This window comes from Andrographis paniculata, unplaced genomic scaffold, assembly GCF_009805555.1.
Source record: "Andrographis paniculata isolate CXL003 unplaced genomic scaffold, ASM980555v1 Contig95END, whole genome shotgun sequence".
Taxonomy (NCBI): Eukaryota; Viridiplantae; Streptophyta; class Magnoliopsida; order Lamiales; family Acanthaceae; genus Andrographis; species Andrographis paniculata.
The window spans coordinates 2,575,269-2,602,229 of record NW_026137634.1 but is presented as its reverse complement, the minus strand read 5'-3'; the positions used below and the strand labels follow the sequence as shown (position 1 = coordinate 2,602,229).

At 33.8% G+C, this 26,961-nt stretch overlaps 3 protein-coding genes across 6 annotated transcripts; all 3 read right to left on the bottom strand.

Moving 5' to 3' along the window:
* Positions 1 to 452: 452 nt before the first annotated feature.
* On the bottom strand, positions 453 to 7,345 carry LOC127243592 (probable inactive receptor kinase At1g48480). Its single transcript, XM_051263682.1, has 8 exons — positions 7,246 to 7,345; positions 7,154 to 7,200; positions 6,949 to 7,083; positions 6,627 to 6,704; positions 6,460 to 6,556; positions 3,814 to 3,836; positions 1,921 to 3,532; positions 453 to 1,240 (listed from the first exon to the last, which is right to left on the bottom strand). Exons 1-8 carry the CDS (start codon positions 7,343 to 7,345, stop codon positions 621 to 623), a joined length of 2,712 nt encoding a protein of 903 aa, XP_051119639.1. The 3' UTR covers positions 453 to 620.
* A 275-nt stretch (positions 7,346 to 7,620) lies between these two features.
* On the bottom strand, positions 7,621 to 9,133 carry LOC127243344 (nudix hydrolase 18, mitochondrial-like). Its single transcript, XM_051263314.1, has 5 exons — positions 8,784 to 9,133; positions 8,587 to 8,707; positions 8,345 to 8,428; positions 8,121 to 8,249; positions 7,621 to 8,026 (listed from the first exon to the last, which is right to left on the bottom strand). The coding sequence occupies exons 1-5, from the start codon at positions 8,873 to 8,875 to the stop codon at positions 7,856 to 7,858; spliced, it is 597 nt and encodes a 198-aa protein (XP_051119271.1). The 5' UTR covers positions 8,876 to 9,133; the 3' UTR covers positions 7,621 to 7,855.
* A 9,582-nt stretch (positions 9,134 to 18,715) lies between these two features.
* Positions 18,716 to 24,791, bottom strand: LOC127243296 (FACT complex subunit SPT16-like). Of its 4 annotated transcripts, none has more exons than XM_051263246.1 (3): positions 24,503 to 24,791; positions 23,559 to 23,620; positions 18,716 to 22,226 (listed from the first exon to the last, which is right to left on the bottom strand). In XM_051263246.1, exon 3 carries the CDS (start codon positions 22,205 to 22,207, stop codon positions 19,016 to 19,018), a length of 3,192 nt encoding a protein of 1,063 aa, XP_051119203.1. In that variant the 5' UTR covers positions 22,208 to 22,226; positions 23,559 to 23,620; positions 24,503 to 24,791; the 3' UTR covers positions 18,716 to 19,015. The 4 variants fall into 4 exon arrangements, with proteins under 4 accessions (XP_051119203.1, XP_051119204.1, XP_051119205.1 ...); XM_051263247.1 differs by having other exon boundaries at positions 18,716 to 22,212; XM_051263248.1 differs by having other exon boundaries at positions 24,507 to 24,791.
* Positions 24,792 to 26,961: the final 2,170 nt, after the last annotated feature.

The following is a 26,961-nucleotide window of genomic DNA, read 5'->3' as shown; positions in this document are numbered from 1 at the left end:
TATCACACACACTTTTATCTGAATTGCATTTGCAGTGCAGGTGTCTCATTCGCATTCACTTTCTCTCTTTCTAATCTCTATCTTCAAATTCAAACACACTCAAAAATCCCCCCACTCTACACATCATATCTAATCATATTCATATTCATTCCTTCCTGTTAGCTTCTTTATCATGGAGATGGAGTATTAACAACAATCTATCTATATTCTATTCTATTCTATTCTGTCCACCCCTTCAATTTCAATTCCAGACAACAACTTATACCCCACTTCACATGCATCATCAACACAAAGTTAGTTCCATTTAAGAATGCAATAAAAACAACAACATGACAAGACAGGAGCATATGATATGAGTGAGTGAGGTTAATCATAATTACACCAACCCAACCCAACCCAACCCAACCCCTTCATTCATATTCATATTTCATCAACACATAACAACAAACTAATTCAAGAGAAGAAGAACAGAAATTGCCAAATAATCATGCAATGCAACAAACAAACAAACAAACAAACAAACAAACAACAACAAATATATTTGCTCAATTCAACAAAAACTAATGCAAACCTGTTTTCTTCTCTCCTCTTCTTCAGGATTCAATCTTTCTTTTTTCGCCTCAGTCCCGCTCCGTTTCGCTCACCTGATCTGGCTGTTCTTGGTAGTTTTCGCGCAAACTCGAACGCCGAAGCTCTTCGATCCGATTCGCCACTTCGGAGATCGACGGCCGCTGATCGGGATACTGCGCCGTGCAGTCGATTCCAAGCTGGAGGAGCTGGACCATTTCGTCCTCGACATTTTGATACCGGAGGAGTTCGAGATCGAACACTTCCGACGTCCACTCCTCCCGTACGACCGACTGTACCCATCTCGGCAGGTCGACTCCCTCTTCGTTCAAAAGGGCGTGCGCAGGCGCTTTCCCCGTGAGAAGCTCCAGGATTAATACACCAAAGCTGTAGACATCCGCCTTTTGGGAAACTCTGCGAGGGTCGGTCACTTCGGGTGCTCGGTAGCCGGCAACTCGGGTAGGGGAGGATGAGGGGGCGACTAAGTGGTTCAATCCGAAATCCGAGACTCGAGCTTCGTAGGATTTCGTTAGGAGGATGTTTGACGATTTAATGTTGCCGTGAGAAATGTTTTGGCCCTGGAAATGAAGGTACTCGATCCCGCGGGCAGCTCCGAGGGCAATGCCGGACCTGACTTCCCAATTCAACGGCGTCCCGCGAGCTCCTTTGTTTCCTGCCCAACAGAAGACGAGAATTACGAACAAATAGATACTTAATCTCTTATTTCGCAATCATTTCGAAAGCACCAAAATGCAGATAAGCTTCATCTATCGCTAACATTCAAATCAAGAAAAGAAATCGACGAAGACAAAAGATTACGAACAAAAAGACCGAGCATGTAGAAACAAAATAAGAAAACTGAGGGACCATGTCTTCTTGTCTTTCTTTTTTTTTTTTTCGCTTTTTATTCACTATGCAATCATCGCGTCGCGGCAACTTTCTCTATACCTAATTGGGTCGAAAGACATAGTTGCGTTGAGTGAATCCACAGCTAGCAACGATTGCGACCAGAGACCAACCAACATGACTTAGATACAAAAAACACCAACAACCTAGATCAAGACACATTTCTATAGACCACCATGATGTAATAAGATAGCTACTAATTAAGCAAAATCAAAATGAAATATTATAATTCAACAGCACTGAATGCCAGTCAGCATCCGATATAGCAACTAACGACGCATCATGTTAATATAATACAAATGTAGCATATGAACCGACATCTAGACATGATTATTTCTAGGCGTCTAAACAACAGGAATCAATTATCATTATATTCAAGCAGACATTATAGGATTGAGCTTGAAAACTGAAGCAATTTAAGCACAAACAATGTAAGAACTCGCTCACCGTGGAGAAGCGCCGACAGGCTGCCCATCGGCATGTAATCGTAGACAAGAAGCTTCTCCTCCCGGCTGTAGTAATACGCCAAAAGAGGCACCAAATTCTCATGGTCCATAGCTCCAACAACTTCAATCTTCTCCTTAAACTCCTTGTCCGAAATCGTAACATCCTTCAACCTCTTAACCGCCGCCACAGTCCCAACTTCCAACACTGCCTTGTACGCCGTCCCGAATGTCCCCTTCCCTAAAACCTCCGCCGAGGCTCTCAACAGATCCTCCAAATCAAACACCCTCGAAGCATTGCCAAAGAACACCAATTTCTTCGAAGCAGCAGCTGAATTTGCTCCATTTTCAACCTTCGAACTCGAAGTCGAATTCCCATTTGCAGACAATGCAGCTGCTGCGGCAGCCGCAACTGAAAAGCCATTGCTCACTCCTCCGTTTCCGTTCTCCGCGTCACCGGCTATCGGCTTCTCGCCGGATTCCGACACCTGGCTCTTGATCGCCACCACATCCACAGACCGGGCTTTGCTCCTGCTCCTCTTCCGGCACAGAACAAACAAAATTAAACAAATTAGAAGCAGCCCCACCACAGATCCGATCACAATTCCGGCAATTGCACCGCCGGAGAGCTTCCGTCTCCCTCCCTTCCCCAAATCAACGCTCCCATTCGGAATTGCCGGAGATTCGCCGGCATTGTCGGCACAAACACTGTCCAGAGGCTTCCCACAGAGGAAAGTCCCTAAAAACGCTTCCCTGGGCTTACCCTGAAGCCCTTTCGGCACCGATCCATTAAGGTTGTTAAATGACACATTGAACTGATCCAAATTCGGGAGGTCGATACTGGGCAAGGTTCCAGTAAACTGATTACTCTCCAAATAGAGAGTCCGCAGCCGAGTCAGGTTGTTGAATCCCGGCGGGATTTCGCCGGAGAAACTGTTGGAGGCAAGATTCAGTCTAACGAGGGAATGGAGTGAGAAAATAAACTCCGGCGTGGGACCGGAGAACTGGTTCCCCTGGAGGTAGAGATTCCGGAGTTGGGAGAGGGCGGAGATGTCGTCGGGAAGAGGGCCGGAGAGGTGGTTGAGGCGGAGGCTGAGGGTGCGGAGGGAGGTGAGGTTGGAGAGGGTGTTGGTCGGAATGGTGCCGGAGAGCGAGGCCGCCGGTAGACGGAGGACCGTCACGCGGTTGGCCTCGCAGAGGACGCCGGCCCAATTACAGGGAGTGGAGAGGTTGGTGTTCCAGAAGAGTGTCCGGCCGCCCACGGCGGAGCGGAGGGCCAGTAAGGCGGCCCTGTCGCCGGACAGATCTGAGGAGGAGTGAGAGAGGAGGGCTAGGAGAGAGAGGAGGAGGAGGAGCAGCATTGTTGGTTGAGATTGAGAATGATGAATTGGAAATGGGAGTTGGAGGAGATGAAACCAGTGACAGTAGAATGTGTGTCTGTGTGAGAGAGAGAGTGAGTGAGTGAGTGAGTGAGAGAGAGAAAAAGAATAGGGGGTCCAGGATCTGTGATCCAGGTAAAGAAACGAATGCTTAAGTGGGTCGGGGTGCTGAGGTCCAGAAACCTCCCAGGAATCGACACACCTAGGAAACCATAGAGTGGACCTAATGGGGCCTTGCTAACGATACTTTTGTTGTCTTGATTTTACACAATTATATAATCATTTGTAACATTTTCTCACTTCTAAACTAAATCACCTCAAAAAATGTTTAATTCAAAATAAATTAAGTAAAAATGAGACAAAACAAAACAAAAATAGTATGGCTGTAAAACAAAAACAGACAAGTGCTGATGCTGATTTCGTTCATCCAAATTTCATTCCAAATAAAATCAAGAAAAGTTCATAAAATCAGAAAACCCTAAATAAATACCTGCTGAGTGCATCAAGCCAGCCATTACCTCAAACTGCACTGCCCTCTGCCCTGGTCAACTACAGGTAAAAAGGTACCTGCAGAAAAGTGAGAAACAGTTGTGTATTTTTTTTTTTTTAATAATTTTTGGCTTTATATATTATCCCGGTTTCAGCCTTTCTTTTATTTTTTATAAATCTTTATTTTTGGAACTTCTTGGTTGAATCAAAAGATCCTTGAAAATTAAAATGTGGAATTTGTCAGTTAATATATATCCAGTGTGGAATCCCAAAACAACAACCATGGTGGATGGTTAGGATTAATCTGGTGTTTTGGTCCAAGAAATCACCAAACTCCAACCCAATTGCTATAAAGAATAAAATCACTACTACATTGCTTGTTGCAACTATTATTGTTTAGTTTAATGAATAAACAATAATAGCAGCTACTAACATTTTTAGTTTTTTTTATGACACCAAAGCGAGTATATTCATATGAAGCCCAGCTGGTGCCTTATTGGAACCTAAATAATTCAGCTCATAATCATAAGGGTAGAATTTTAATAATTGCAGCAGTTCCAACCCATATATTATCCAACTATTAAAAACTAGAACAATTTCGAAATGGATTTTGTAATTTTCAACCATCATTTTCACTAGGAGATTGCTAAATTCACCAAGAAAAAGGGCAACATTTGCACAGGAGGGATAACAATCATCAAAGGCACATATATATCAGTGATACAGATTAAAAATAAAATAAAAAGGCTATAGTTGGATTAGCAGCTTTATTTACTTCTTTATTCACTGTCGGCTACAAACAGTGTGGGAGAAAAGACAGCTATGAACCATAATTATTGCTAACTTCTCTGAATTAATTGTGACTAAAAAAACACAGGCTTTATTTCACACAACGGCATGCTTGTTATGGCATTGTCTAACATAACAAATTAGGACCAAAAATTAAAAGAAAATGAAATAAAATAAAATGCACCGACAGCAGGGATATTAAAAGGGGTTTTTTCTTTTATTTTTTTAAGTCTGGTTCTGATTTTACAATTTAAAAAGAAAGAAAATTTGTTATTTTCATTCAACCCAAATCCTAATATTAAAGAAATCCACCACCATATTCCAGCGTGTATAATAACAAGCGTGCATTTAAACTAATTATGCAATATGGTGTTCCTAGTGACAAGTACTGATCATAGCTTTGCTGGAAATTGGAAAATGTTACCAACAGAAATTGATGACAGAAATATAAAATAGAAAGACCTGATGTAGAATCCAGATGGACTTACAATGACAATATACCCCAAATATTGTGTAATTCAGCCCAATTAGGATTCCAAATAAAAATAAGAAATCAGAATTCACAACTGAAAACTGCAATTTTGTTTGAATTAATACTAGACAACAAAAACTCTTCAAAGGCAGATGGATTAGAGGTAAAGAAATTTTGGACCTAAACATAAATGTTAGTTTTTGGCATAGGGTCTCATATTTACCTTGTTTCCCTATAGCAATGGTTAAGAAGGGTTTCGAGTTTCCAACTTAAAACCAATTAATGTTAGCTTGAATGGTCTTTCATCCTTATAAGTCAAAGAAATTCTTAGGTGAAGTGGCACTTCACCCTTATAAAGTCAAAGGGATTCCCTCGGTGGACCCCACTCGAAATGATATTCTCGAAAATTCAAACAGAATCACTACTTAATACGGGCATCATAGCTCTGATACCATATTAAAAAAGGATCCGAGCCTCCAACCTAAAGTCAATTAGTATTAGGTGGAGTAGCCTTTATAAACTAAGAGAGTTCTCACATTTTTTTCAATGTGGGACATATTAAACAGCAACTCATATGATAATGTTAAAAGAATTGTGTTACCCCATATTGGCATATTGCAAAATTTTATTGTTGTGGGATCACCATCAACAACAATAGATTATTCTTCCACAAGAGCAAATGAAGTTCAATTATGATAAGCAGACCATATACCATTTCTTGACATTGTTTGAAATTTTAAATTAGGAGAGATTTCGATGCAAAACATGCTCAGCCCCATATCCAAAGGCCATTCATAAGGCGTGGCGAGCTAGGCATACCAACTGGGGGAAAAGTGGGGAGATGAATCCCAGAATTGGATTGAAATCAACAATTGTGGCTCTACAATAGCTATGATGGTTGGAGGAATTTGGTTCATACTTCAACAAGAGATTATTTCAACTAACCAAAATCTCTATGGAATTGAATCAATATTTCTCCTAAGATTTTCGAAGAGACGTGAATACCAGAAATGGACTATACCAGCAAAAGAAACTCGAACAAATGAGTGAATATATATATATATATATATATCACCCCAAGCATCTAGATAAGAATTTAATTGCTTTTGAAAATTGAAATAATCCATGAAATCCCAACTATTTGAAGCTAACTATGCATAGAAGTCTTAACACGCATCAAGAAACTCTTTATCAGTTTATATATTATATTCAAGTTTTCCATCAATAGATTCAAGAATCTCAAAGATCATCACCCTGGTAGAAACTTCTTAAGATCAAACAAGACATGAACCAGATAAATGGCCTTGCGATAGTATGTTTCTTCTACGCACGAGATGTATAACTATATGTATATGTTTCCCTATACATATTTTCTTGTATAGGATGTTGATGGCATGAAATTAATTCAACGTACCTGACCTCCATGGAATACAAGGAAAGTATGGCTGATCATTGACTTTGATCAGATACAGCTTCTTTGGTAGCAATTTGTGGAAGAGATGCATTCGTACCTGCATGAGATGTTTGTCTGTGTAAGTTTCAATGAACACATCAAGTCTAAATTGAATGAATTCACCATACCTGACCTTCACGCCAAACCCAAACAAGACAGGGGAAGTGTGGCTGATTGACATTTCTAACAAAATCACCATACTCATTCTAGAATCAGATTAGGGAAGAATACATTTGACTGTAGGAGAAGTTTATCTGAGCATAAGTTTCAGAAAACTCATCAGAGGTGCATTTCAAATTTTCAAACACAGGTTCGCACAAATTCTCTCCAATTTTTTTACGATCACAGTGAGGAACATTGCAGTTAGGTTAATTTGAAACTACGACATCCACCAATTGAATGTTTCAACACAGAGTTTCATACGAAAATCAATTTCGAAATGCAAAACACTCTGTTTATCTGAGCATAAGTATCAGAAAACTCATCAGAGGTGCATTTCAAATTTCCAAGCACAGGTTCGCACGAAATTTCTGCATCTTTTTTTACGATCACAGTGAGGAACATTGCAGTTAGGTGAATTTGAAACTACGACATCCACCAATTGAATGTTTCAACACAGAGTTTCATATCAAAAACAATTTCGGAAATGCAAAACACTCTCAATTCTCATGAAGATACGAATAAACGCAGTCGGAAGAAAACCTGCAGCAATGGTGACAAATTACACACCGTATCAGGCAAATTCACCGAGCCCTAGCTTTCGCAGCGCAGAGCTAGATGAACTCCTCGCCATAAACGCTCTCCGGCGCCTTCTCAACCACCACCCGCGACTAATTCCCCTCCCCATTTTCGCTCCTCTCCCTACCTCGCCTTCCAGATGACTCGACGAATGCGGATGCAGTCGTCGTCACAGAACAAGGGTTTTATACTAAAGCCACAGCCCGAAATTACGATAATACCTTCCTATTCATGTAACAGTTTCAAAGCAGAAATTTCCATGAAAGCAGAGCAAATGTCAGCAGGACAATTTGGACAAGGTCATGGCTGTACACACTGAATCACCAAAATTGAACAGCAAAAACAGCTCCCAAATTAAATCCAAATTCAACAATGGCAAGCAAATCAAAGAATTCTGCAAGATCAATTTTTCTTTTTTTTTTCCTCAGATGGTTAACACAGAACAGATCCCTTTAATCTCCTAAAATTACAGCTTCCAGAAGATATCAAAGGCCTTCTTAATTTTGCAACTATACAACGAATCAAGAAATGCCGATCCAATCGAAGTCGAAACTGCATCTACAAGTCTGTTAACTCATGTACAGCTAATTCATCAATGTCAATTAAGCATAGTAAGAGATCAGCTCTTCATCCTCAGTTTGAGGTCCAATGAGTAATCAGCTAATCTACACGACTTCGTTAGACGCTCTCCCTCGACTCTCGTCCGCGCCTTGAACTGGCTAACAAATGCATGCAATGCATCCTTCATCCACAAGTCGGCGCAGGCTTCAACCGCTTCATTTACCGGCATCTGTATATAAATTCCATAACATATCTTAGAATTCAATTCATTACAAGGCTAACAATCATGGTACATGTTACAAACAAATTGCTCGAAGGCGTACCCAAATTCGCTTGCGGAGGCCTTTCTCCGGCCATACGTCTAATTCCTCGGTCACCAATAAAGGGAACATCGATCCCTCGTGGTACTTCTCCTGGCTCTTGCTCTTGAAAATCCATTGGCCTAATTTTTCCTGCAAGACAGAGTAATGAAAAGCAGGATTAGGACATCATACATTTGACACAATCATTAGGCATATAGGTATGGTTGGGTGGTGCTGCTACTCACCCCAAGAATTCCGACTACGCCGGCTTCCTCCAGCGTCTCCCTCGACGCTGCTAATTCGATGTTTTCGTCAAGCTCCCAACCTCCCTGGTGAATTCAGAACCACAATTTGACAACAACGTTAGGCCAATAAAAAATACTCTTGTTGTTTATTGCTGCATTACAAGACATATACATATATATGTATATGTATATGTATTATGTATTATGTATTATGTATTATGTATATGTGTATGTATGTATACCTTAGGAAGCATCTTTCTTGTGCTTTTCTGAGAAGTGATGAGGAGAACCTCAAGATCTTCGATAGAGATTCCATGGAGTAAGGAGGATCTGCTGCCTTTCCTAATTCTGTAAGGAACACATCTGCACAATAGGACAGGCAAATTAATTAAAGCTCAAAAATTCAGGTTAGGACAAAGAAACCTAAATCAACACATACCCTACAACTAGACGAAACCCTTGATTATATCTCTGCAGATGTCTTCCCGTACGCGACGGCAAGGTCATAAGCTTCTTGATTTGCATTGTCATTTTCGACAAGGGGAGAAATCCGATCCAAAGCCCTAAACTCTATTAGTTAATTCCAGTTATAAATCCGCCGGAAGAATATATTTGTAAAAATCTATGATTGTTTGTTTCTGCTCCTTCTGTCTGAAAATTGGCGAATATATGTAGAAGAAGAATAAGGATCTGATATGACTGGTGAATTTGAAGCTCTGTGGGTAGCTGCAATGGCGGGGTGCAGCCCACTGGTTTTATAGAAATGGCGGATGAAGGAAGATAAAGAGGGGGGCGAAGGAGGGGCTTCTCGAGTCAATGATTGGTTGAGATTAAAAATTGGAATAATTATTACTACTACATAACAAGAACGAACATGATTGATTATTACTTTATTGTTGTATGTATGTATGTGGTCGGAGGTCGTCGCCTGCAAATTAATTTCGGCCGTTATGATGAAAGATCGAGTGTGGTGCGCCGTAAATGGAGATCCAATGGGGCCGCGCCACGTGGCTTCTAGATGGGATTCTCTCTAGAATAGTTTAGGTTAAAATATTAGTAATAGAAAATAAAAACTCAACTAACCAATCATATGTATAAACGGCATCTCATTGTGCAATTTTATAAAGGTGTTATGGCTCACTTTTCTATATATGCCAATTATAGTTAGGTTTTTTTTTATGTTATTACTAATTTAACAAGTAATGAATTATGGGTGTCCGTTTTATATTCCCATGTTCACTGTCAATCTATCCATTTAATTTTTATATATTAATATTTAAATATTAATTATTATATCAAAATATAGTATACATCAAAGAAAAATGAAAAAAATACTTCTATTAGTTTTTTTTAATACTAATGTAATGATATTTATACAAAAAATTATACAAATATAAAGATACTTTTAATATTAAAAATAATGACACCAAATACAAATGGATAAATGAACTGTGGACAGAAGTAGTATATATTTTTCTCATATGTTTTTTTAAAAAAATTAATATATTATACATATTTATTATTTTTAAATAGATTTCTGTATTTTTTATAAAAAAAATAATTATTATTTCACAAAATAAGCACATCTTAAATACTAGCAAAATATACTAACATTTAAATTTATAATCATTTTTGTCATTAAATATATTCTTATTATTTAAAGTAAAAAATACACTATTATTTTTACTTTGTATTATAAAAAAATAAAAAATAATAGTAATTATTTTTTTTAAAAATTCATGTCGATCACATAATTGGATTACCGGGAATCTTATATAATATAGTGCCATTGATGTAATATAATTAATCTCATTTAAATTTTTGCAGTAAATTTAATTTCACTCACTTAAATTGTATTGCAAAATGTTTTACCATTAAGTTTGACATTTTTTTACTTTGTTTAGTAAAAGTACATTAAAAATATACATCGACTGTGAGTTTGTAAGAAAAATTGAAATATCAATAATAGATATTAAAAGAAATAAGTATTTCCCAATTAAGTAAAATAAGATTTATGGTCCGTTAACAAATAAACATATTTTTTTTAAAAGAAAAAATATTAATATATTAAAACTCATTAATTTTATATTATTTATATATTTTTTTTTTTATTTCACATAAATAAAATATTTTTAAAATTATTTTACAAAACAAACAAATCTTAAAGAATACTCTTTTCGTCCCTTGTCTATGTATATGTTTGTTTTTTGCATGAAATTTTAGAAATATTAGTATCATATTGAGTTGTCATATGAATAATGTATAAACGATTAAATAACATTATTAGTATTGTGTGATATAAAAGTAACGACATTTGTGTAATATATTTTAAATTATAAGGTATTTTTAATGTTAGTAGAAAATACACATTCTGAAAAATGAAATATATATTTTATTATGTTATGAGACTTACCAAAATAAATAAATAAATAGATTTTCAAGCGTCGGAAAAGTATTACATTTATACTTTATTTAAATTACAAAGTTGCAGTAAAGTTTTGAGTACTTTTACATTTTTTATAATAAATTTTATGTAAGTAAAATAAATATATTATATATACATATAAATTGTATAATAAATATTAAAAAATGGTAAACTGAGTCTTGTATATCCCATCGATTATCTTAATTAAAGTTTATTTCTTCAACAAAATTCTAATTGATCTTGCTCGTTTTTATCAAATTAAATGATGGTTTCAATAAAAACAAAATGTCACTTTTAAGGTCAATAATCTTGCAGGCATTTTTTTTTAAAGTTTAGATGATTAATGGAATAATTTTTTTTTAAATTAAATATTTATTTTCTATTTAATAAATTTTTTATTTGAAATTAATTTATTAATTTTGTTATTTTGATCGGTTTGAAATCATTTTTTTTTGTTCTTTAATAATTGTAGTCTCCACAAATATTTTTCTTTTAAAAAAAAAATCTTATATTGTACATATTATTACAACAATACGATCAAAATGATTTACAATATATACATTCCTATTATAAGTGAAATTATATAATAACTCCCTTATTATACATATAAATATAGAATACTATTATTTCTTTATAACTGAAGTATCCTTTTACTATTATAGTATGTTATAGTAAAAAGTATTAACTTTTTATTTATGTAAAAGTAATATATATTAATATTAAAATATTTTAATTTTACATAAATTATAAATATATCATTATATATACATAAAATACAAACAACAAAAAAATAAAAATCATATATTATAAAATATTTTCAATACAATAGTCTTGTTTACCATTTTTGTCCGTTCCAAAATAATAGTTTCATTTTCATAAATAACCACATTACTATAAAACTACCATTATTTTTTCGTTATTATTACATAATTGTTACTATTTTTTATATTAATACACTCACAAGGCAAAAAAGTCTTTTATCCTTATTTTTTACCCACTACGAATATAATATCAGTATTTCTTAAATTTCGTGTCAAACACAAACCAGACTATGATTTTGAGACGAAGGAAATATTATTCATTAATTTACTAAAAATTATATTTTGAATTCGAAGCGAAAAAAATAATATTTTAAAATATGCATATAAAAAGTAAATGAATTATTTATATCATATTATTTAATTTTAAAATTTAATTATGTTCAATTTCTTAAAAACCACATCTCTAACAGGGGAAGTCGGTACCTTAATTCTAGAATCTAAGTTCTAGATAAGAGTTGAAATTTAGAAATATTTTCTAGAATCAAAAGATACGGATGTGGTAAGAAAATGTAGATATACGGTATTGACAGAGTCTAAAGAATGATTCTGTACTGTTCCATTCAGTACAGTAGCTTACTTTTTCAAATTGAGTGGACACGATTAATTGCTCGGAAACTGCACCCAATGGATTCTTCTTTTCTTATTTATTGTTTTTGTTTTTGTTTTGTACGTATATATACGGCTATATTTTTTTCTTATTAATTATTGGAAATGGTAAATTTTTATGACTATATTTAGGCATCAAAATTCAAATAAAGCGGAAAGTTTGTTGTGGTTATAGCCCAAATGCGAATTCACATTTATGACATGCCGATAATAAATTTTTATTGGAAATATCATCAAATCTAGATAAGGTTAGTAATTTACTCCCTCCGTCCCTTGTAATATGGGTATATTACCGTAGACACGAGAATTTAGATAAAGTATAATTAATAAGTAATTATAGATTAAGATTAAGATTAAAAAAATTTAAATTTTAAATTTTAAAATATTATTAAAGTGTATAATTAATTTTTCAAAAAAAATGACAAATTATGTGGGACGGATGAAAATAGGAACAAATTATGTGGGACGGATGGAGTAATATATATATATATATCGAATTTATATTATAATTTAATATACAAAAAATTACTGTGTAATTTAACATATTTAGACCCTATTTACTTGGGTTCTTTTTATACACACATAATTAATAATTCATCGGCAGTAATTTATTCAAAAACATAACTATATCAAAATATTTAAAATATTATTAAATACTTAATTATTATTATTATTATTATTATTTTAAAATAAATTCAAAACTTCTAAAACTCATGTATAAATTGAGCCTCATTGTATTTAGTTCAACTGTGCCAAAACCTTTAAAAATGGAACCACCACTTATTTTTACTTATTTTATTTATTTCAATTTTAAGTAAAATTATTCCGGTTACTGTTGTGTGTACTCGATGGATTAGGTCTTCTCCAACTCATTATTTATTTTTTAGCAGTAAATGCAGTTGTTCTACAGTCATTTTATTCAAACCATAAACTTCGATTTTTACTCTAAAAAAAATATATTATCTATATATTCTTCTTTTATATTATTTTATATAACTTTTCATATTTATAAATTATACTCTAACTTTAATTTATTTTTACATTATAAATAAAAATATATAATTCATATTCTATTTTTAAAATTGTATATCACTTTTTTTAAAAAATAAATTATATATTATTTTTTACAAAAATAAAATTATATATCACTTTTCAAAAAATAAAATTATATATCACTTTTCAAAAAATAAAATTATATTACTTTTAAAATTATATATTATTTTTTAAAAAATAAAATTTTATATCAATTTTCAAAAAATAAAATTATACAAAATATCAAAAAATTATAAAAAATACACAAAATATTCTACTCCAAAAATGGAATTGACCTACAGTGTTACTCCATTTTTGGAGTATTACTCCATTTTTGGGGTAACACTGTAGTTATCCCAAAAATGGGGGAGAAAATGGGGTTGGGTTGGACCCCAACCCTTCTATTTTCAGCCAACCTCTGCATTCATAAAATAATAATAATAATAAAAGACATTACATTGACAAATATTACAATGACACATCAGCATTTATAAGATAATAATAATAAAATATACACACACAAAAAAAAAAAAAAAAAAAAAAAATTACATTTGAACCATAGCTAATCAAATAATGTAGAGTGTGTTTTAACTAGTTTCGATTACTTTAGATTGTTTGAAATCGAAAATTTATTATAAAGTTGATGTAAATTACAAAAATGAAAGATATTCTAATGTAAGAGGTAAAAAGCAAGAGGAACTTAACCAGGGGACTTCATTAAGGAACTTGATTGGTATATTTATGAAAAGAGTTGGCAATGGATTTAAATAAAATGTTGATGAAATTAATTAAGAAATACTTATGAAATGATTTGATCAAAATCTTAATGAGAATTTAATTGTTGGTAAACTTTAAGTGAAATAGTCATATATTTCGAGCAACAATGATAAATTAAGAATTTCTTGTACAATATGTTCAAATATTGTTCACTTAAAGTACCTTTCTTTAATATTACTTTTTTCATTAATTTTGTCTTTTCAACAATATTATAGCATTTTATTTATTTTTTTTTTAAAAAAAGTACACCCAATAATCATATTATTTAGAACTTATTTTGATTTGGGTTTGTTTAGCAGGTGAAATTTGAAAGAATCAGATATTTAAATTTATAATTTTACGATCACCGATCCATTAAAAATATCAAAATGAATTTCATAAGCGGAGACAAAAAAAAAAAAAAATTAAAAAAAAACTATATATATATAATGAAAAAAATAGTAAGCGTTATTTAAATTATCCTAATTATCCTCCCCACCGCACAAATCCTATAATTTATTAGTGAAAGCGACACAAATTACGACTTTTTGAAATTCCGCAAACAAACATGGCCTTGTCGGCCAAAAAATCAGAGGCATGTGGAAGTAAATGAACCTGCGGAAAATAAATAAATAAATAATAATAGTTTTATATAAATCAACCCGCTTTTGTTTCTTTTTAATATTCTGAGCTGACGTGGCACTGGCGCACATTCTGTATGGACCACTTGTTGGGCCTAATAGTCCATAGATTAATTATTGATGGGCCCATTTGGGCCCACCAGCCATCCAGATACGTCAATATTACTGTATTTGATGCTTCACTATTAATGACTAATGACACTTATTACTACTTAATGATGGTAGCTACTTATTACTGTTTATTTATAAGTTGCGTTTATAGTTGAATTTATTTATATTGTAATAATGTTATCCGTGTGTTTTTTGGAATTTATTTATTTTTTTTAAAATTGAATATTAATTTTAATTTGATTTTCATAAACTTAAAAACTCAGATTTATTTCAATTCAATTGGGGCCTGTGGTTTTGTAGTAAATTTTAAACATTTTATTGGTTAATATAGAAATGTGTAAGATTTTATGTATAAATTAATTGTATATGTAATGATATATTTATAATTAAATAAAAGTTAAAGATATTTTGATATTAGTGTATTGTTATATTTTTTAAAATAAAAAAAATACTTTGAAATGAGACAAACAAAAATAACAAAAAAAATATCTTGAATTGAAACGAAAATAGTAATATATTTAATTTCGTGTTATCTATAAAAAAATTTTTTTTTAATGTTAAATAGTAATATAAGAAAGATAATATTTTTGACTTATTTACTGACTATTTGTGAGTGAATAAAGTATACTATACTAATATATATTATTTTTATATATATTATATTTTTTATAATATTTATAAAAAAATATGTGTTAAAAAATATTAAACCCATTAATTATATAGTAAAAATAAAATTTAAATAATAAAATAACATTGCAGGCCTCTTTAATCAAAGAGAGACGTAGACGTAACAAGTGGTTGCTTCTTTATTACACATTACACATTTCTATCTAAAAATCGTGTCTTTTGCGTGGACCAATAGCGCTTTGAGATAGACATGAATGCAATAATTAATATTAATATTAGTGATAATTGTTTTAATCAATCAACCAACTACTTATTTATTTAATACGTAATATACAATTTACCATAACAAACAAGTTTATTTATTTATTTATTATTATTATTTTTTTTTTCGGTAAGGACATCATCAAGAAAACGACAACAATAGACTTAAAAAGAGCCAGTTTTGTCACTAACAGTTTTGTATTTTTTGAGTGTGTTATTTTTTATAGGATATACTTCATCTGTCATTCAAATGTATGTTTACTTTTCTTTTTTATTGTTATCGAAAAATATTCTCATTTTCTTCTTTAAGTAAAAAATTATTTCACTTTTGTACTATTTTTTATTATAAAATAATTAACAATTATTACTTACTTTTATTAAAACTATCAAATGAACACACATTTGCATAACGGAGGGAGTATATTATTTTTATTAAATAATGTTTGTTAGGTTAAGTTTGTTCGTTTGTAATTTGTACTGATTTCAAATAAAATTTGAATTTGAATTTTTTATTTAAATAATATTCAATATGATATTTATAGAGAGAATAATATATTTATATTAAAAATTATGCAAAATAACTAATGTTACATATTTGTTTCTTTTGTAAAAAGAAATCAACACACATCTCAAAAAAAAAAAGTTAATGTATTATATACTCATTATTTTATTTTATTTTTTTTATTATCTACGTAATTCCTTATATATTACATAGTTTTTATTTTATTTTTTCTAATCAAATCAAAACACAAAACAAACCCTCTTAATTTCAGTTTGAAATCATGAAAAATCAAGCCCTAAATAAAGTAACTATAGAAAGATGATTTGATATTTTATACAAACTGCCTATCAAATGTAATATTTTTATAAATAATATACTATATTGAATAAACTGATATAAAATAATTAACAAACACTTAATTAATATGTTGGGATTTGTTTAGTGTGGTAATAGATAAACTGATACTTTCTTCATCAAATTTCTATTGTCATAAAATATATTTGTACGATTTTTAGGTGATTGTCTTTTTGTTATGAATTGACAAATTTGCCTATATTTTAAAAAAAAAAATAGAACCATAGTAGCTGAACGTCCCAAATAAAAAAATAAAAAAATAAAATATTAGTTTGTGGACGGAGGGAGTATTAAATAATTAAATAGTGGTTGAATTGTTTTAAAATTTCTACAAAAATTAATAATTATTGTTGAAAAAATGAAACACTCGTAATAAAAATATTTGATTTCTTCAATAGACGGAAATCAAATTTTAAATTTGAATTTTTAAATGCACGCATATTAAAACTATTTATTATTATTATTATTATGCAATAATATATACAAAATGGGACCATAAAGTCAAGGTATCGAGTGGCCGGCCGGTTCACGCTTAAACCGTATTAATCCGGCACGGAACCGTTTATTAAATTCATGTCAGTGGGTCTGGACCGCTTGGACAACTTGACCATGAGCCATGTTAGGATTTATAGCTTTTCAATGTTATCTCATTACAGAAGTGTCCAACTTTATTGGACTTTAATAATAGTAAACAATAAAACTTTATTGGACTTTAAAATTATAGAACCAATTTATTTTGATATTATTCATTATAATTTTTTTATTATAAAATTATTATATTCATAATTTAAAATATTATATACAGGTTTTTTTTTTTTTTTTTCAAAATTCTGTATCGCTTTACGTTATTTAATATTTATTCTGTAAAACTATTTTTCAATCAATAAAATATAAAATTAAAATGCTTTGGAAAAGTCTCGTAAGGATGACCCGGTGGTTTAGGGGTTGGATTTGTGACATTCGCCTAGTATGACTTTTTCGTCGGGTCTGATTGGCAGGGTATTAGATTCGGACAAAAATTTATCCAGTACGTACCAAAAAAACAAAAAAAAGAAAAAAGAGGCTTCCGAAACATATTTGAATACAACCTAGTCATCATAACAATAATGTCAGAAAGTTGTGGGTGTGTTTGTTTGTACGTTGATGTTTTTTGAATTATTATTATTATTATTATTAGTAAATATATTTTTTTTAAAATTATAGTCCATCTCATAATATATATTTTTAATTTTAATTAAATTATTTAATTATTTTTATTATATAATAATTTTTTTAAAATTATATTTTATTTAAATTTTTGTATTTACAGAGATTTTAGGGGAGATAAAATAAGTATTATTATGTCATATTTTTCTTTTTAAAATTTATTTTATCATAAGTTGTAGATGCGCATTTTAAATAAAAGATAAAAAGTATTGTAATAATATATATTTTTAAAATAATTAAATTATTATAAATTTGACTAAAATACAACCAAGCATACCTTGTGAGAACGATAGCCACATTATTATTAATAGAATTAATATTATTTTAATAGTAGTTGGGTAAATATATATATATGTATATATATATTACACATCACTCACTATTTCGATCCAAAAGTGCCTAACCAATTGGATACACTCGGCTTGACTTTAAGACACAGCTGAAACCCACGTCAACGTTCACCCATTAAATGTCAGCCCATAAATATTTGGGTCATTAAATTTAATAAGGCCCATCAACTTACCATATTTGAATGGGCCCAATGTTGAAACAGGACTACTAATTAGTTTTTCTTTTTGGTCGGAGAGACTACTCAATCATCACTTGCAGAATAAACCAACAAGCCATCTCTTAAAGGATAAGATCATAAGATGGTTGACAAATTGTGTGATTTTTCCAATTTTTATTTTTACTATATTGTATAATATTTATTTTATTTTAAAATATTATGTCAAATAATTATAATTTTGAAAAAAATATTATTACAAAAGATATACAAACAAACATATATATATTTTTATTAACAGGTCCAAACAAATACTAGTTTTGTCCATATAGAAATGATGTTTAAAATACAATTTATTCTTTTCTTAAAAAAATGTAAAATAGATGAAGAAGGCGGGGTTGGCAAAATTCAATTCTAACATCATTTTCAAATCACACATACATACTCATAGTCATAATTATTCATAATTATAAATGGCTAATCTATCTCATCACCACATCCACATACCCACAAAACAATAAACAAACAAACAAACAAATGTTATCATCATAGACATAGACAGAGACAGAGACAGAGACATAGTCACCAAAACTAGAAGAGTTTCTATCCTTCTTCATCACAATAAAACTGGTCCCACTAATTTACAAATCTAAAATCACAAAAGAAAGAAAGAGATAGGGCTTGCTAGTCACTAGTCAGTCTTGAGTCATCCATTCCATTCATGTAACCTGTTGTCCTCATTTAAAACTTACTACTAAGTATGTAATCTTAGTCTAGTTTTAACAAATAGGAACAAAACAACTAGGCAGGGCAGGCATCTACGTCTACCTGAACTTGGGCCGCTTGGTGGCTGCGCCGCCGCTAGGCCCGGCTCTCGATTTCCCCATCGCCTTCACTTTCCGCCGCCGCCTCTCGTCTTCGCTGTCCGACTCATCCCCTTTCTCCCTGTCAGCATTACTAGCTTCTCGCTCCAGCTCTTCCCATGTTTTACCTTTCTCCTCTTCCGACTCCACTTCCGAATCTTCTTCATCCTCGTCGTCTTCCGAGTCCACCAGAGACTCGCTGTCCGAGTCCTCATCTTCCGAGTCTGACTCCGGCTCCACATCTGTGGGCTCGTAACCTTGGTCCGACTCTTCCGAGTTATCAGAATCCGAGTCCGTGGCTTCCAGGTTCAGAAACTCCCAGCCACCATCATCTACGAACTTCTGTGGGTCATCGGTGATGGTTTTCAGTATAGGACGCCAGTTGAGATTCAGCCTGCTTTCGTAATATTTGATGTCCGTCGTGTCGAGCCATTCCTTGATGCCATCGAGCGACGAAGACGGGATGGAATCGATTCGCATTACGTCGCGCTTGAAGTCCTTGAAGACAATGGCCATGTCGAAGTTCTTCTGCCCAAGACCAACCCTTTCCAAATTCACAATCTCAATCTCGCTGAGGGTAATCACAAGGAATGGAGTCTCCACCAGCTCGACCAAACAGCTGGAAGTCGGAATTATAAACGACGAGGCTTTGTACGGTACCCCATGGAAGCCAAGCTCTCTCAACGGCTGGTCGAACTCCAGGTCAAGGCCTTTGAACTGAGAATGGCCCCAGAGATCGTTCACCCTATTCACAAACTGCTGGAATTCCATGTTTATTTTGTTTTTCCGATCCCTCTCCCTCTGCTCCTCCTCGATCTCATCAGGATCATATGCAGATCTCTTTCCGCCCCCGATTGCTTGGACCATCTCCATCACCTCGACATAGAATTGGACATCCTTGGTTTTCTTGTTTCCGACCATGATGTGATTGTGCAGATGAAAGTGGACAAGTGTAATCATCTCTTTCTCAGCCGGCTGGAAAAAAGCATGTTTTACATTACCAAACATGATGTCTACCTTCTCATCTGCCCTCGAGGTTGAATACCGGAACCCATTGGCGTGCGCTTCTAGTGTACCAGACAGTTTTCTTGCGCGCCCTCCAAAAGTAGGCCGTATCCACAAATCGTGCAGCCGTATGGGCTTAAATTTGTTTCCTGCAAGCACGAGTTTCTCCTGGGTAACCAGAGTAGCCCTCTCAGCTCTTTCAGACTCCCTAGCCATGACATTACGCCTAAGCGTTTTAATAAGCTGCACCACTTCGCTAATGTGTCTTGGGTCCTTGGATCGGAACGAAACCTCCTTCAAGTAAATAGCCCCATGGTTCTTCAATGAATTGGCATCATGAGGAGTGAAAGGTGTGCCGGGCACATTAAAGATGATCCGCACATAACAATTCCTATTTGTATCCTGCTGACTCGAAACAGTCTTAACAGTGGAAACATGGAACGGAACCATGCAGCCATATATAGGGAGGAGAATGGCTTCGTTCTTCTGGTCAACTTGAATCATCATGTCCTTAGGAGCAGGTAGATCATTAACATTCTTATATGCAACGAGCTCATTAGCTGCCTTAACAGCAGCCCGGCCGTCTCCACTACCAGTTCCAACACCAGCAAGACGTCGTGCAGTTTCTTCATTCTTCTGTCGGGCAAGTTCTGCCTGGTGCTGCCTGCGGAGTTCTTCTTTTGAAAGTTCGCCATTGTCTGATCTAAGAGTTGCTTTAGTGTACACAGACTCCTTCACCACCTCTGGCTTAGACTTCGGTGGCACTTCCTCCTCATCACCTTCGTTGAATGAATAGGCCACATCTTTAAGAGCCTTCGAACAAGCTGCTGTCGCATTAGTTCGGCCAGTTTCTGTCACAATAACTGTATCAGCCAGTAACAGTGAAAATTTCTGACTCTTTGGGTTCTTTGTCTTTGCTTGAAGGTTCTGGAACCCAAGTGAAACATTAAACACCATTCCTACTTTGATTACTTTTTCATTCTTTGCATTAAGGTTTAATCTTGATTCACGGAACTCCAGACCAATGCCAGTCCCAGCAGATTTTGTCAGATTGGCGACTAGTTCAGGAGCATCCCTCTCTACAACAGCAAGTGCAGCAACATAAACAGCACTAACCTTGTTCCCAGGCTTTATTGCATTAATAGCTGCCTCCTGAGCGCTAAGAAGAACTTCATAGGCCTTGCTCTGGACTGAATGTGAATCTATAAGGTATGTTCTTGCCACATTGGAGCAATAACTGTTGTAGCGCGAGCCAATGGCACAAACAATGATACTGTTTGAATCATAGTACAGAAAGTCGTCATTGCTTGAAGCACTAGGCCTCAGATCAAAATTCCCACCACTCTGAAAGATGGGAGGATAACAGATATCTACATTCTCAGCCTTCAGGCTAACACCAATCTTCAAAGGTTCGAGTATAGCCTTTTCTGTGTCATCCATCAGTGCAGCATGTGAGACTTTCTTCTCCTCATCAATCACCTTTTCAACTTTAGGAACCACAAAATTCTTCATTGTGCAAGCAGTCAAATATGCTGCTTTCTTTATGCACTTAATCTCATTCATGTCCTTAACTGCGAAAAGCTCAGACAAACCAACTGATATGTCACTCAGTTTGAGACCAGATTCCTTCAACTTATTAGACCATATCTGCAGCAGTTTACCTTCAGGATCTTCCCTAGCTATGTGCCCAACTGCTGGAGTATGATTTGATAAGGAACGGATAGATGCCAACAAAGAATCCATTTGGGAGCTTCCACTCTCACCTTTCGCTTTCACATGCATGACAACATCAGCATTTACTGTAGATTTAGCAGGCTTTATGACAACCTTGAGCAACTCAGCCTTCTTTGGGCTGCAGAGAAAATGAATATGCTTGTCTCCAAAAACCATAATTGTCTCTGGAAATTCATAGCCAAGCAACCAGATATTCAAAGCAGAAGACTTCAGGTAGCGCAAATCCTCTGAAGGTGGAGGTGTTGCCACAGCAAGGACATCAGCAGAACCCCAAAACTCATCTTTGTGTTTGCGCCAGTGTGCGTACAAAGCCTCCAACCGCTTGCTAAAAGTATTAACATCAATGGCATATGCATTTCCACTTGAAGCATTAGCATTTGCTGATGCCCCATTCGTATTTGGCTTTTCTGGCATAGTAACTGTCAAAGTCGATCTGTCAAGATTTTCATACTCAATAACTTATCCAAAGTAGAGTTGAATACATCATCATGAAAAGATAAAAACTAAAGTTATACAACAATATACAGATGCAACATGTTTCAAACATTAACAACTCAACTAATGATGCTATAAACAGGTATGCTCACCCGTACTTCTTATAGTCATGAACTAGTTATTAGATGCTTATACGAAGTTGATTTAAAACAGAAGAGACAAAACTGTATTATATTGCAAAGGAGTTATGTGGTGCTGCAAAGAGACTATAACCATGCACTCTGGCCTTAGATTTCTGATATCAAATACATATATAATCATATTATGTAGTCTCAGACACACCCAATATAAATTGAAAAAAATATATATAAATAACACAGTTAAAGACTTTCTTCTTACCTAAGCAGCTAATATCAGTTAGTTTCAAATGACACAACACTGATAGTATGCCAGATATATAGCAGATGGCACATGTTTCCAACGCATTGCGCAAAATTAAACATAACATAAATGTATTTATAATGCTAGTATATCCACAGAGGCGAAATCAAATCAGATGCTACAACAAATACAAATACCCTTGGAACATTCGAGTTTCAAGAGAGAATGCTAAATCAAAAGGTAATCTTAAATAGCAAATTCATTTTAGGAGCAATGGCATTATAGGTAGAGACAATTTAATAAATTGATGTTTTAGAAACGTCAGCTGATCACAGAAAAATTAGCAGGTTAAAACTTCAGAATCAAGTTTCTTCTTGCCAACACAAAAAGAGTCTTTTGAGAATAAAAATGATACTGCAACACTAGCATCACAACCCATAAGCTGAGGTAAGAGAAAGGTAAAAGACAATTTAAGAGAAATAAGAAAATATAAAGAACTAAGAAGTCACAAAGTGTTGATCACTCTTGCGATTGTGTCAACCATGACCCATGCGCAGATGCATGAAGTTATTTAGGGATGTTTTCACCTTTTTCTATTAAATACTTTCAATAAGAAAATGTTACTAAATAACTAGATTTAGAAAAGAACACAAGAGCAAAGCAACAGAAAAAGTTGGACACGGTAGCGCGAGCCAATGCCTAGTAAGATTCTAGAATCTAGATGCAGCAGTCTTTACAGCATATTTCTAATTTTCGCATGAAAACAAGTTCCGAAAAAAGTAAATAACATGTGCATCATCAGCTAAAAGACACGTGGCAGATTCCTCGGGACATATTATTTATTTTCAAAACATTTGTCTTGTGCTTTTATCACGATGATCAAGCATTTAAGAGGTTTAACAAGAAAAAACCCCGGGCCTTTGTAATACAGGAATTTAAGAGCACTTACTTTTCGAAATGTGGTCAATTAAATTCTCAGAAAAGCCCAGCCAAGCAAATAAACCAGGTTATCTGCAATGAAAATTCAATGTCAAAAATTGGCAAACACAGTCTAAAAGAAAACTTCAGCAATCCTTTTATGAATGAAACCCAACAGTCCAACACATCAGCTTAAATATGGAAATGTTCAGTTCAAAAAGATCATTTGTCAATAACAATCATAACATCTTTCAATAAGCTACTAATGTCATTATTTCTTTCTATCAAACAAGCTAAAGTTTCAAACTACTGCCAAATAAGTCTCCTGAGGCCTAAATGCTTATTGCAGTAGGCATTCCAAATAAGCAGTTAAGCAGCATAAAAAAAAAAAACCACTAATTTCTTCTCCTAGCCATGGAACAAATTATGCCCTGATTCCTGTACAAAATCTTGCTAAATAACATTTAGTCTCACCTACAAGCCCGTTGAGAATTCTATCAAACTCAGAGTACACCAATCATTCCAGGGCCCAAAACCCTAATTTTCACAACATGCAACTCCAGATAATAAACCTACATTCTTAACCCAAATCAATAAGAGGAAGTTTACATAGAATCGAGTAAATCCCGAAAATGCCCCATGATCTCCAAATCCACCAAACCACGTTCAAAATCCCATACAGCATTTTTTGTTAATCAGAAGCAAGTTATTAAACTTCATCAACGTATCAAGACTAAGTTCAATCACAAAATCTCGCGAGAACTAGCGTTTCATTCGCCCAATCCCCAGCCGAACCCAGAAACCTATATTCCCCCAAATCACATTTCCCTTGGGGAACTAGGGTTCCACAAAGCCGAACAAATCAAACAAGCTCCCTTCGCAAAGCAAAAACCCATCCAAAAACACGTTAAATTGATTAAGTGACTGTTTAAGTCCAGTTTGAAATTGAAATTATAAGTCGGTTTGAGAAACCACCTGCCTCTCAAGTCGGCGCGACACGAAAGATGTATTAGGGTTTCGCGCATTTATATCCCCCGAGGCAAAAACAATAAACAAAGATATTTCTCGAGCGGCGCTGTTCTGCGAAGATTGAACCACTGAAGAAAAAACCACGAGAAAACACCAAAATCGAAATTTACAGAGGAACGAAGAAAGCAAAACAATCTTGAATTCTTCGAAGAGAAAAAAGGGAGAAAATTTTCTTCGAAGAATCAGAAATGAGAGAAATTCGAGCAAAGGATTGTGAGAGCGAAGAACGAATTAAAAGGGCACCGAAACCCGCCTTTATATGGACAGAGGTTACGAAAAGGACCCTGGTTTGGCTGAGAATTACGGATATTGCCACCGAAAGGGCAGCGACTGTGTGGTTAATGGACGGAAAAACCCCTCCCAGAAAGGGAAATTGCTCCAGTTGGATGGGCAAAGTAGTAATTTGAGAGGAAATTCTAGGGATGGGTAACGGAATTAAGAAAATACATAGAGGGTAATTTAGGCATTTTGCTGCAGTGTGCAGGTGACGTGGGCCATACAACAGCAACGACGTCGCTTTAAGAGAAGGGCTGAAACGATGTCGTTCGAGATTCCCGCCTAATGCTGAAATGGGAGGGAAAATTCGGGTGCGTTGGCTTGGCAGTATTTTGATAGGGCAGCCATTTGCTTCTCTCTCATGCTCAGCTCAATGTGCAGCACTGAAACCAAAATCGTGTAGAGCTTGGGAATTTGTTTGTGTTTTTTTTTTTTTTAAAATTGTTTTGGCTTTTCTGATAAATGATTGAAAATTATAAAATTAAAGTGTAATAAAAAATTATAATACTCTCCATGGTATACATATTTCTATCTTGACAGAAAAAGTATTATTTTAATGAAATATTTTGTTGTTTTTAATACTATTTAATTTGATGTTTTTGTAAAAAAAAATATATAATTCCAAATAAATAAAAACTGATAAAGTAAACAAAGCCATTCTTTTGTTAAAATATGTATATAAAAAACTTTGTATTGACAATTGGGTATAGTTTAAAGTACAAATTTGGGGTGCACAGTTTTTTTTTAGTTCTTCAAAAAATCCTTTCTATTTATCTTTATACAAATTTTAATATGCCTATATTTTTTTGTTCTTTTATTATTAACATATTTAAAATGCTACATCATGTAATTATTTAAATTGAAAATTCAAATTTTCAAACCGTATGCAAACCTCAAAGAAACTATATAGGGGCTTGTGACTCAAACAGAGAAGATTGCTGCGGAATTGAATGTTGAGGCTGAGAAATGGAAGGTTATGGCCTCTAATGGCAGAGTTGGAGAGATCGCATAAATTGCAACATGAAATGAAGAAGAAACTTGAAGATTCTTCCCGTATACTGAAATCTTCGGCAGGGCAGGCCGTATATAGAGACTATACCGAAATTATCTTCGTTACACCACCTGTATATATCGAAATTTGTTTAAAAAATCTGAATTCCGATCTCTGATGCACAGCACTACAAGTTGTAGTTTCGATTGAGATTTGTCATTTTTGTCGAACATTAAAATGCTAGAGCTGTTTCGTTTTTCAACGTTGGTGGTCGCCTAGTTTTCCTTCACTCATTTCTACATCAACAAGCTAGGGATATGCATGTATGTAATCAACAAGCTTATGTTCTACCTTAATTATGCTTACGGAAAATGAATAAAACATGAACACATATTCCACAGAGTGATCAAACATGAATAAAACCATAGGAAATGCGTCAAATGTTAAGAACTTGCTATTGCACAAAGAATAAGAAACACGCTCATACCTTGGGAGGGATTGAAAGACGCGGCGAGGCTGCGAATCCGAAAGTGCGAGGGAGGAGACGTACAGGATTGTGCATACCGCGCCACTGCGAGGGTGGGGGACGGGGGACGGCGGCCGGCGGCAATCTGCGGGGAATCGACGGAATGAGAGCGATTTGATTTGTGAGGGTATTTCAGATACCGCCATCTGCGGCGGACTGGAATTAGATTTGGGATTTTAAATTTTAGGGCTAGATAGCACATAAGTCTAAATCCAGTCAACGCCCATTTAGTAAGCCCACAAAATAGCCCATTTAAAGAAGGCCCATAAGTTTTGGGTCAATTTTTAAAAGGCCCAATGTTAAGTTCATCATTACGAGACCAGTTTATTTATTTATCATTATTATTATTATTATTTATTACGAGACTAGTTGTTATATATATATATATATATATATATAAAAACTTAAATCCGAAATTAGTTGAATTTTTCATTACAATGAAACATTAAATAAATTAAAATGACAAAATATCTTTAAAATATAATAAAAATAACTAAAATAGACCTGACATGGAAGAAATTTAAAAAATAAAAATAAAAAATCTGAGGCAAGCTGGCTAATTCTTCACCACTTACACTGCGTCCTCTGAGATTACAATATTTATATAAACCA

Coding starts and splice junctions, on each gene's coding strand:
- LOC127243592 (XM_051263682.1), bottom strand. CDS start 7,345: ATGGGGAGGGGAATTAGTCGCGGGTGGTGGTTGAGAAGGCGCCGGAGA. Junction 7,084..7,153: donor TCTTCATGAGAATTGAGAGT/GTTTTGCATTTC, acceptor TGGATGTCGTAG/TTTCAAATTCACCTAACTGC. Junction 6,705..6,948: donor CTTATGCTCAGATAAACAGA/GTGTTTTGCATT, acceptor ATCTGATTCTAG/AATGAGTATGGTGATTTTGT.
- LOC127243344 (XM_051263314.1), bottom strand. CDS start 8,875: ATGACAATGCAAATCAAGAAGCTTATGACCTTGCCGTCGCGTACGGGA. Junction 8,429..8,586: donor CAAGAAAGATGCTTCCTAAG/GTATACATACAT, acceptor TGAATTCACCAG/GGAGGTTGGGAGCTTGACGA. Junction 8,250..8,344: donor GCGTAGTCGGAATTCTTGGG/GTGAGTAGCAGC, acceptor TCTGTCTTGCAG/GAAAAATTAGGCCAATGGAT.
- LOC127243296 (XM_051263246.1), bottom strand. CDS start 22,207: ATGCCAGAAAAGCCAAATACGAATGGGGCATCAGCAAATGCTAATGCT.